The sequence below is a fragment of the Typopeltis vanoorti genome, chromosome 8, assembly GCF_054136105.1.
Source record: "Typopeltis vanoorti isolate ZY-2024b chromosome 8, IOZ_Tvanoo_1.0, whole genome shotgun sequence".
Taxonomy (NCBI): domain Eukaryota; kingdom Metazoa; phylum Arthropoda; class Arachnida; order Uropygi; family Thelyphonidae; genus Typopeltis; species Typopeltis vanoorti.
Window position 1 is genome coordinate 71,026,407 of NC_143556.1, and position 12,753 is coordinate 71,039,159.

General features: G+C 35.3%; 1 protein-coding gene across 1 annotated transcript in view; it reads right to left on the reverse strand.

Moving 5' to 3' along the window:
- ftz-f1 (ftz transcription factor 1) overlaps positions 1-12,753 on the reverse strand; it is a 160,799-nt gene that overhangs the window by 113,804 nt on the left and 34,242 nt on the right. The window contains exon 2 of the mRNA XM_090396394.1: positions 6,986-7,758. Within this exon, the coding sequence (XP_090252520.1) occupies positions 6,986-7,758 (773 nt within the window). The remainder of the gene's footprint in view (positions 1-6,985; positions 7,759-12,753) is intronic.

Genomic DNA, 12,753 nt, shown 5'->3' on the forward strand with positions numbered 1-12,753 from the left:
CATATCGGGTGACTAGGCGCGACCGCTCTGGATGAGGTAGTCAAATTCAAATGATATGTCATTGTATATGGCATTACCAGCATGTGTGTTTGTGGACATATTCATTCTGTTTTACTAATTGTAGCTGACAACCCTAGCATGTAATCGGTAGCAAGCTTCAATGGATTATCTGATATAGAGGATTTTTGAGTCTCTTTGGAGTCTTCTTGGGCCCATCTAATTACCAAGCTCCGCAGCTCAGTAACAACGACGTCCTTTGGCTGGAAAGGACATCGTTGTTACGGAGCTGCGAAGGTCCGCTACATTTGGGATGAAGGGTTTTTTTTGCAGCAGAAAGATATTGTATGGATAATATGTTCTCCTTACGACAAATATCCAGAAAAAAAATCTTTCTAAAATAAAGAACATTTGATTTTTGCAGATCTGGGGAAGCTTACAATACTGTCCCAAGGAAGACAATGTGACAGGTATTGAAGAGAGCAGGAATAGATGAAGGAATAATAGAGATGGTGCAGGGAATGTACTAAGCATCTATGTCTGCTACAAAGATTGGCAACAAACTCATAGGAATTTAATATTATCAAGGGGGTTCAATCAGGGATACTTTATATCACCAGCGTTGTTTAAGATCTAGTCAGATGAGACGTTGTAGGATGGGAACAGGCAATGCAGAGGAATGGGTGTACCCGTAGAAGAGCAAGTTTTACATTTCTTTCTTTTTGCTGACGATCAAGTGATTTCTGCACAGGACAAAGAAGACGTCGAATTCCAGAAGAGAAAACTCTTGGATATATACACTCTGGGGCATGAAAGTCAATCTGTTAAAAACCAAGTATTTAATAGTTGAGAGGTTGGTTCAATAAAATCAGTGGATTCCTTCAAGTAACTGCTGTTCATGATAAGTCCAGTCATTGTGAAGTGGACATAGCATTTCGAACAGGACAAGCACGAGCAACTATTGGAACCATGGATGGTATTTTTTGGAGTCATACGGTCTCAAGGCAAACTAAGATGTTGTATTGGGTGATTATGGAGTATTATGACCTATGGATGTGAGTGTTTCTCAGAGAGTGTCCCTGAGAGATTCTTAAAATAAGTCAAAGGAAACAGCAGTTGTTGAAATGGATTACTTCAGACGAAGGATGAGCCAACCGCATGGATCTTTTGAGGAATGCATATATTCAAACAGAGCTGGAAGTTGAACAGCCTGTCATGGAGAGGATAGAGGCACGTGCATTGAAATTGTATAGACATGTCCAGAAAATAAGAAGAACGATGGTTATTGAGAATTCATAATTCTCAATAACCATCAAAGACACAGTAATTTCGGTTGAGGGATGCTAAAGGTCCGCTCACTTTTATTCTTACGATACTCTTTCCACATCATCTTCTTCTTGTGGATCTCTAGCTTAATAAGGCTGCACATCTGTTTCACACCCAACCTATTTACTCTTCGAACACTAGAGATACATTCAGATACCGCCTCATTCAAGCACTTTTTCAAATATTCCCATGCATTGCTGACATTTTTTCCCATTCAGTAACTGATACCATAGAACCAAAGATAGTATTCTTCTAAGTTTGTCATAATTTCCAGCTTTGTAATTCGGCATGTAGCCTGATTTAATAGGAGCTTCAATACAAGTAGATACTTCCCAAGAAAGAACAGCATGATCACTGTCACCAATTGGTGGTAAAATAGCTATATTCTTGACAGAGATCCCTTCTGACGCTATGAGCAAATCCAACACTCTTTGACCTCGAGTTCCTTCTTTCACATGCTGCTTGAGAAAGTTATCTCGCAACAATTCAATGAATTCCTGATCTTTCTGATCATGAGATTTCTCTTCTACCTAATCAATGTTTGGAAAATTAAAGTCACCCATAATGATCATTTGCTTGGTACTCATAATGCATATTGGCGATGCATTTCTTCGTCCCCTACAACAGAGCTGTTAGATATGTAGCAACACCCCACCATATATTTCATTCTGTTAACCTCCACTTCACACCAAATAGACTCATACTCATCGCTATATAATTATATAATATAATTATTCATTAATTCTTGACACTACTCCTGATATAAGCCACACAGAACAATTATCTATTGTTATTAGATTTGTTAATCAAAATAAAGATACAAATATAGCAGAAATTCATGAACATTTTTTGGGTTTTCGATACCACTAGGCAAGGACTATTTGAATTTATAAAAAAAAAAAAATATTTAAAATGATTGAATATTAACATTTGGGATTTATGCCGCCAAGCTTATAATAAGGTTCAAATATTCTAGGCAAACATAATGGACTGCAGAAAATAATCCTTGAAATAAATTCAAGGGCTTTTTTTTATTCTGTATGCCGCTCATTCATTAAATTTGATAATTAATGATACAGCTAAGATATCCTGTGAAACTGTAAATTTTTTGGGGGATAATACAGGAATTATATAATTATTTTTCATATATGTGAAACGTTGGGCTATATTAAAAAATATTCGTGTTTTAAATTTAAAACCACTTTCTGCTACTAGGTGGGAAAGTAGAGTAGAAGCAATTAAGCCACTTAAAAATAATATCAAGGAAATTTACCAGGCTCTTTTTGATATTACGGAAGATGAAACTAAAGATATCGATTCTAGAGTTGATGCAGACAACTTAATTTCAAAGATTTATTCGTTTAAATTTATTTGCTCTGTTCATGTTGGGTACGAAATCTCAAGTCTCGTAAATGTTGCAAGTAAAATAATGCAGAATCCGACATTTGATATAGGAAAAATTACAGAAAATCTTGATTATGTTATGAAAGAATTAAATACTCGCCGAACAGACCAATATTTTGAAAATATTACTAGAACTGCAAAAGAAGTAGCAAACGATCTTAATATTGATCCTATTTTTCAAGACATTCGCAAAAGAACAAAAACAAAAATGTTTGGTTACGAAGCATCATATGAGACAACGCATGATCCTAGAACAAAATTTTAAAATAAATTTTTTCTTCACAATTTTAGACACGAGAATAACTTCAGTCACGGAAAGATTCATACTCTTAAAACAACATAGTGAGAACTTTAACGTTATAAGAGACATTGGAGCGATGAAGATTTAATGAAACATTGTTAAGATTTGCACTTAAAACTGAGCGACAATCAAGATTCCGAAAATCGCGATATTGATGGTATGACTATTTGAGGAATTAAAAACTTTGCAATGTTTTATTAATAAAGAGTCAGCTCCTCAGGATGTTTTAAATTATATATACGAAAATAAATTAACCGACAATTTTCCTAATATTGCGATTGTAATGCGTATTTATTTAACATTACCAATATCCGTAGCATCAGGGAAAAAAAGTTTTTCAAAACAAACTAATAAAAAATTATTTGCGGTCAACAATGTCTGGAGAGCGTCTAACGGATTTATCAGTTATATCAATTGAAAATAATATTATGGATTCATTAGACATTAAAGATATTATTAGAAATTTTGCGGCGGGAAAAGCAAGACGGATAAATATGTAAAATAAATCTACATTTATCCTAATTGTTATATAGTTAAAAGCATATCACCAAATTATCTTTGTTATGTAATAAAATTTATTTTTATATTAAAATAAAAGTAATTTTTGTTTATATATATATATATATATATTTACAAATATATATACATACACTGTATATATATAAATTCCTTATTAATGAATTTTAGTGATTACAATGTTCTGATATTGTTAAATAAAATTTATTTTTATGTATTCGTATAAATTGTTTTGTACTTTTAACAAAGTAAAATTTTTCGGAAACATTTTTCATGGAAACTTATTTTATGGGGGCGCTGAAAACGTTTTTCACAAGGGTGCCTCCTACCCACGGCTCGACACTGGCTGTACTAAAACATTTTAAAAACACCCTATATAACAACTGTGAGTTATTCTTTTAAGCTAACGATTAAAGAAACCGATTTATAAGAGGACACAATATCTTTATTGTTACTTCTTTGTTCTTCAGAGTATTGCCGATACCGAAATATTGATGTGTGAGCAGGTTTTCTGTCGACTTCTTTAAACGTCTTTCTGCATTTTGTTTTATCATAATTTCTAAACGTAACTAATGGTTCTTTTCCTCTGAAGTCAATAGCAATTTTTATCTTGTTATGTTGTATGCTATTATGGAAACGAAGACAATTATTTAATTCTTATATTTTCAAATGATGACTATATCGACAGTAGCTCACCATCGAATACGAATTTTAAGATGCCTGGGGAAGCTTTTTTGGAAGCAGTCCTATGCAGAAATTGATAGATAGATAGATAGATAGATAGAGAGAGAGAGAGAGAGAGAGAGAAGTGAACCAATTGCCAGGTCATGTGGTTGATTTCAAAAGAAACTCTTAACCACAATGGATAAACTAATTATATGAATTAACAAATGTTTCTTTTTAAGTATCAGAAAGCATCGTCAGTGCATTAAAACGAGAACACAGTGGGAAATTCAGATGTGCAACCGATTATCATTACATAAAAAATTATAATTTTTTTTTTAGATGAATAGTGTATGCACTCTGTTTAAAACTACAATATTATTAGGGGCTTAATTTTAAAAAAAAAAACACAGCTGCAGTTAAACTCTGGACGATGTAATAAGGATTCAGACTTCTTTGAAACAGATATTCATATCTGAAGATACTTCAATGAAGCAATTTGGTATTATTACAAAGGATTCCATGGTTTGTGTCAATTTCATTCTGGGCTAATCCGGATCAATGAGGTTTAATCAACTGAATATACCGCCGATATTTAGAGATTCGCTTCTTAAATGAAGTCTGTTTGACCACAATAGGATGTTACAAAGAGCATGGGAGTTGATAAATTCCTTAACAACGGAAGGCGGGGAGAGTGGGTCTTTAGGAGCGGGTAGTTAGTGGATTTAGTTCACAGGATTGAAAGTGGCAATAAGCTGAAATTTTCCTAGAAGCCTTGAAACACATCCGGAGACAACACATCTTTTACGCTGAATAAAAATCCTTAAATTTCTTTTACATCCTTTAAATCAAAATGAAATTGTCAAATCATTTTATAAATCACTTTCAGATTCTAGCCAGTGAGCAAACTATGTCTCCCCAATCAAATGGAAAGACCTGTTAATTCAGTTAACAGTTTATTCTTTTCGGTGGGTATGCTTTTTAAAAAAAAATTCGGAAAAGTCCAGTTTCTCTTCACTGGACTTGGTTTAAAATAAAGGAAAAAGAATAATCACAGTGTCTACGAAGTTCAACTACGCTTTGTGAAAACAGATTTCCATCGGAATGATGATATTTTTATCATAAATATTCATGATGGAACGCTTAATAATAATCAAAGTTAATTTTACACGATCGATGTATGAAAATTGTTAATTCGATCCCGCGACACTTCGGACCTCACTAGTTCAGGGCGTCAGAGTACAAAAACGCTGACAGCTCATATAACTTAAGTGGTACGGGAACAGGACATCCCCTTACCGCTCCCCTTTTATGCTAGTTTTTTTCTGTATTTCTACATTAGTATTCTTTGTATTTGTTTAAATCTTCCGCCTGTGGTTACTATTTTTTATAAATATTACCTTGAAAAAAAAAAAAAACTACTACTCCTAATAAGGTAGCAATACATGTAGATGTTTTATTTTTAAATTGTTTGAGATATAAAATAAAATTCCAATTAGAATGAATATGCATCGTATATGTAGGCTTGTTTTCTTAAAAATTAAAAAAATAAAATAAAATTTCATTAATTAGATTCTTAACTCTTAGAACTGTTGCGCATTACTGCCAAAACTTGAAGCTGCCAAATGATGACAGAAGAATATGGAGTTGTAAACCATTAGTACCGTGGATGGGCGGGCTAAGAAATAAAGTAATAAAAATTATTTTTTTTATGTGTATTTTTTAAATGTATTGTTAACATAATACCGAACCCTTTCTCTAGAGACCAAAAGATGGAACTTTTCTACGTCGCGCCTTTAATAAAGAAGATGGTGGTCTCTCACCGGCCGATGAAATTCATTTCCGACCTAAGGGCATTCACGAAACTGTCCACAGCGGGATTCCAAACCGCAGCCTGTTGTTTGAAGAGCTCACACGCTATTTATTCGACCAGCTAGGCTGAAATTTCGATCATAATGCAATTCAGGAAAATCTAGAGATTTCAGGTACGTCTAGTTTCTTCTCTCATTACAGTACAGTAACATGAATTAAATATATATTATTTAATTCATGTTAATGAATTAAATGAGTTCCTTCCCCAATGAGTTTATATCACAAAATTTTACCCTATTAAAGTTATTTCTAGGAAAGAAAACTGTTGTGTGTCAAGCGGCTTCTTGGCACACTCAGAAATGTTTCAAATACTGTATTGGGGGGGGGGGGAGGAAGGAAGGAGTAAGAAATTTGATTGCAGTCGTTTGAAATTACAGCCAAAGCAACTGAATAGCGTTATGTATTCTCTGTGAAATGTGCGCGATCTTCTAGCCGATATTCCAGTTTTAAGGGTTGAAAAATCCCCTTCCATTTCCTTGTGAAACTGGCTAACTCACATTTGCAAAGATCCTTATAAAGGTTCTTTGCGTCCTAGATAGGATTAGAAAACTTGATGGAAACACTTTAAGTTTAACATAAATATTTCTGAGTGGCATCCCTTTGCTAGTTGGCACTTGGTTTGGTACAAAGCCCGGAGATCAAGTCCCACCTCACCCTTGAGAAGAGATTAACTATTAATCTCCTCTCCCCCTTCAATACAAAGTTTCAACGATTGCAAAGAGATTTTTCTCCGCAAAATATGCAATCTCGTTCGAAAATACAAGCAGCTACAAACCCTATACACCTGGAAATAACATTGACAGAGTGGCCACCCAGTGGAAAAAATAGAAATATTACCCATAAAACGGTATTAAAATTGAGAAATGAAGTTATTTAATTTCTGAAACGAAATTAGATGCGACCTACCTTTAAATCTTTAAAGAAAATGCTGTTCCTTGCCCAGTCTACTTGAGTGAACAGAGCCTGGTCGATTACTTTGCACATAAGCTCAAACAAGTCCACCTCACACTGGTTATACGTTTGGTTCTGCAGCAACCCGAATAACTGGCTCTGCCAGTCCTTATCGTCTGGCATGGACATCTGGAATTCCCGGATCAGTGGCGGGACTTTGCCGTTCCCTGATAGAAGCGAAAGTGGAAGATGAGTTGGTATAGGGACAAGAGAAAGGGCTGCGGAGTTCTCATATTGGTACTGTTTCGGTGGCAAAGAAGAAGCGTTATGGTGATTAGGTGATGGTGAAGTCGATGTGGGTGTAGTTGGAGCGTGGGTGGTTATCCACGACTTTAACGGATCTCCAATTAGGGGTACTGGTGAGTGCAAATGAGTTGAAGGTGTGGTGAAAATTCCGCCAATTGGAGTTATCGTCATAGCTGCAGTAGTCATCGGAGAAGGTGAAGAGTCTGGAGAGCTGGTGGATGAACTCAGTTGAGGAATTTGGATCAACTCTTGCTTGATGGTGGTGGCAGTAGAATACAAGGGTTGGGAAGGAACACCCACGGAGGCTGCAGGAGGTGGAAAAGACGTTGGGACGCAGGGTACCACCTCACTCCCCGCGCCCCCCTGACACTGAGAACGCACTAGTTGTTTCTGGCGCATCATCTGCAGCTTCCGCGCTCGGTCTCGTTTATACATGGGACCGAACTTGTTCCTCCCTCCCCTCATCCTGTCCGCTCGTACCGCTGAAACAGAAGAAAATAAATCAATTATTGATCCATTTAACCAAGTTGCATCATTTGATATAAGTTATAACAAAACTGATATTAGTACTTCCTACAATTACTTATATTGCGTCTTTCTAAATATAAAGTTGCAAAAATTGGGCGAGATTCATTTGCAATAACACATCCACATATATTATACACATACACATGGAGAGAATTTATATTCAATGATTTCTGGAAAAAAAATATTTCCAGAGTTAATTGGTATGACCATGTGTCTATCCAGTTTTATGGAGCTTTTCAAGTAATTAGAAGCATTGATTTAGTTGCTAATACATAATTTAACACAAACTGCACTACTTGACTACCAAAATTCTTTAAAATGTAGAATATATGTGACCACAGAAATATGTTCAGCTAAAGTCAAGATTTTAACGGATACCAGAAATAAGTTTTGTTCCCATTCATTTTCTCTTATTTTTTTCTCCTTCAGTTTTATTCGAAAGATTTTACTCTTATTTTTCAATTTACAAAAGGTTTAATTTTGATAATTTATAGGTTTTGTGTATGAAATCTCTTGCAAATGTGTCATTTCAAAGGTCAAAACAGTGACGCAGTCATAGGTATGCAATATTTGAGAATGACTTTGTATGAACAGCAGTAATTGCGTATTAAATTAGATTGAAATATTTTATTTAATTTTTAGGAGCGACTATACCGTAGTTCCTTTTGTCGTAATACCCTTGTTAACTTGATTGTTTAACAAAGCTCAATCCTGTCTTATACCTCTCAAAACAGAATCCTTCCACTCTTACTTTTGACAACCTAAATTTCTGCACAAGGCGAGATTTCACTTGAATTAACTAGCTATGTAAGCTAAAGTGCCTGTTATAACTCACAGTAATTTAATAGGAAGAAAGCTCTGAATAGAGAAATGAAATTAAACGTTAGCTTAATGCTTCCAGTATTTCGTTTTTATCACAGACATAATTGTATATACAATGTAAAACACCAGCGTGCACGCAGACAAAGTGGAAATGAGACAGCCAGCGTTTTTGGAAGGGCGTCCTCTGTGCTGTTCCGTACCGTAACCTCCGCTGTCCCATCAGTATGATATTTAAAAATTTAAAAACACTAATAGCACATTTTCTGTTGTAACAAGTATCTCTCACCTGAACTCAACCATATTCGACGCCCTCTTAGCCTGTCTGTAATTCCAGCATACATTTGTAGTAATATCGTTACTACACTGTAGTAACTATTACTATTAACTCGTAGGTCTGGACTACCTCAGAAAAATTAGCTAAGATACTGAAAGCCACATGGAGCTAGTTAACTTCGCCACGGATACCATATCATATCTTCCTTGCAGATCAACTTCTTTTCTTCTCAGTTCCAGGAACCTTTTTCTTTGCACCCGCAATGTACATGTTATGGACAAATGGGAAGAACGGCTATTATCCGTCTAAAAGCGTGTTTAAAATTTTTTTTTCTTGAAAATTTGCAGTTGCTCTTAAAAAAAAAAAAACTTAAATAAATATGGTTGTATGAACATCCAGAAGATATGATAAATTTAAGGTATCCTGCATCCAAACCAAGGGTATCGACTTCCAGTTTACGCTCTAAATAGTCATTTATCCATTTCCTTTGTATTGTTTTCATACACGCTAGTTTTATGTTGTATTCTCCCATGAAATCTCCTTAAATCTGCAAATTAAGAGTATTTCTAATCTCCGATCTATCTTGGCATAAATATAAGTCGTATATCGTCTCCTGATTGTACAGGAAATTAAGTATTCTTCATTGCTTTAAGCGTTACTTTACCTCTGAACAATTAACACTATACAGCTCAAATTCTTCCAGCCATAAATACCGTTCTCACATTTGGACTGTGTCCCTAAGAGTTCTCTAAAAATCCATGTCTCAATTCAGAAGAGTACAATTAGGTTGATAATGATTTGTGTTTCGCCGATTCACTATACTCTTTCGCGCAGATGTTTACTTGCTGCTTGCATTCTCTGCAGATATTTCCATGGTTCACTGGTCATTAGAATGGATCGTAATTCTTCCACTCTTCCCCAAATCTTTAAAAAATTGTGCAACGTCTCTTAACCTTCCTTCGTAGTTCAGCTCCAAACTCAATAATGAATATTTTCCTTCACTTGTTATGTCTTGCTGTCTTTACTTCAGTACTTCAAATTTAAGTTTCTTCTTTCTCCTCCACTTTCTGTCCATTCACGGTACTAATGGACTATAGATTGAACAACCTTTCAGCTGTGGGTTATGACATCCGACTTTGATGAATAAGGAGGAACTAACATTTCTTCGTTCATCTTCCCTCCTTCCATTCCCCGGAACAATGTTCTTTAATTGTGTTTTCTAAAACTTATGCCCTACAAATTCTGAAATGCAATATCAATACATTTTTCTTTTGTTCCTAATCCTTTTCATATAATGCGAGGATTTCAGGTTTAAATCGATTGGTTGCTCTACTCCAGGTTGCGCGAACACGCACACAAAATATTGCTAGACAGCAATCAGTTTCGGAAAATACTTGATATCTTAAAGGTCTAAGCTGCTCCGTTAGCTCATTAGCGCAGTTGAATAGACAACGCGACATTTGTCTTCAGTTGAAAATACCTGGGTTCAAATCCTTTCTAGGACGCCAGGAACCTTTATAAGAGTTTTCAGCCGAAGCCGAGTCAGCTAAACTCACATGGGAGGTGTCATAGCGTTTTCTTCAGGCAAAACAGATCAGCTGGACGGAAATAACTGATAACATATTGGTCTCATTTCTTTAGAAATGAGTTTCTGTAATTGGAACTAACAAATACTACTTGGCTGTGGAAGTATCATAAAAATAAAAATTTTTAAAGTGCTGAAATTTAAAGATGAGATCATATTTGTTTTTATTCGAACTGTGCAGTTTGCTACATGTTTAAGCCTTCATTTATTCTACACTGGTCTTTTCGGAAGATTCAGGAAATGTTTCAAATACAAGGATGTATGAAGCCGTTTCCGGATTTAACATAAACAACTAGCGCATCTAACATAGTCCATGTAAAGGCACTGTCCGGGAATTCAATTTGAAACCGTTGGGGGAATTTTCACGAATCATGAAAACAATAGGGCTGGCTGTGCTTCACTGGCTCAGCCCAGAAAATTTTTCTCGGGATGTGGAGATATAATCTTGGCATCCATCCTGGATGTATTATACGTTTACGTCATCAGGAGTTGCCAATTGGCTGTCTTGAATTACTGTACATGTAGCATATATTTACATGCGCTAAGCATTCGCACAAAACTCGATATTTCTTAAAAGTTCAGCGGAACACAGTTCCGCTGAACCCTAGGGTTCTGCAAAAACTTGTAGAGGTTTCTCACCGCATACAGATGCTTATAACGTGTATTAAATATGGTTTCTGAAATAAACCTTCAGCGAATGGGAAAATACCAATTTTTATTAAAACGGTTATTTCTAAAAAGAGTTTTTAGGTTTACCTTTTGTTGGCGGGATACTCGAAATATTTCGTCGATTTTTTTAGTAAATTTATTAGTTAAATATTAGTACAATATTCCCTCGATTAATGTGCCCCAATGTGCCCCAATTAGTGCGTTTTCGATTAGTGCGCCTCTAAAATTCGATTAGTGCGCCTATATACATCTTAAAAATAAATGTTACAGATTTTAAAAATTTTCTATCCATACATTTTTATGGCTAACGATTTTAAAAAATCACTCACCAGAATAAAATCATTTAGTTACTGACTTGAAACATTTTACAAAGTTATTTTTAATGGCATACTACACTACTTCCATGTACGCTATGTATACTATGTTCCAAATTTTTACCGCCAAAATTTATGTCGTCTGCTAATTTCATAGCATTTTCCTGATCATATCTCGTACCTTCTTTGCAATTATTTTCCTTACATTTTATTTTATTTGAAAGTATTTTCCCAACCTTTCATCATGAGTAAAAGAATTAGTAAGCAAAAAATAGAAGTGTGAAAATGATTGGAAAAGTAATCTTATTGGAAGAAAAACTTGAAATAATAAAGAAAGTGAACAAGGCGAGTCCAGAGCAACGATAAGACAAGAACACAAAAATGGGTGAATCAACTATAAGAGCAATTTTAAGCAAAGCTGCTGAATACAAAGTATTATAATGATTGAATTAGAGAGACTTCTTTGCACACGGATCGAAGATTGTAACCAAAAACGGATCCTGCTAAGAACTGACCTTATTAAATCAAAAGCATCAAGTCTCTTTGCAACCTTGAAAGAAAGGGCTATCAATGATGGAAAAGAAGAATTCCATTAGTGTTGGGTGGTTTGGGAAATAGCCTACATAATGTTCTAATCACAGGCGAAGCTGCAAGTGCCGATAAGGAGGTGGCCGCAAATTATCCAGAGATTTGAAGAAAATTGTATAAGGGTCTGTTGTGACCAACAAATATTTAATGTCAATGAAACTGGCCTATTTTTGGAAGCCAATGCCTTCCAAGACTTTTCTGGCAAAATCAGGGAAATCTCAGCCTCAGAGGCGTAGCTAGGGTGGGGCTGAGAGGTGGGGTGATACGCCCGGGCGACATTTTGAACCTTTTTGATTTTTGCAGTTAATTCTAAAATACAGTGTCGAGAACTCATTTCCAAATATTGTAATACTACTGCGAATTTTCCTCACAATTGCTGTAAGTGTTGCTAGTTGTGAGAAGAGTTTTTCTAAATAAAATTGATTAAAATTACCTACATTACTATGAAATAGACTTCTCCAATGTCATCGATGATTTTGCTAACAGAAAAGCAAGAAAAATAACATTTTAGAATGTTGAAATTAAAGTTTTACTTCAGAAAGTAAATACGTCGTTTTGACTTTTTTGTAGTATTTTTGGGACCGCCCCAGGCGGCAAAAGCTCTAGCTACACCACTGCTCAGACCGGTTATAAAGTCTCAAAGTCAAATGAAATTACTGCTAGCAATAATTTGGAAGCACATTTCATTTGGAAGCAC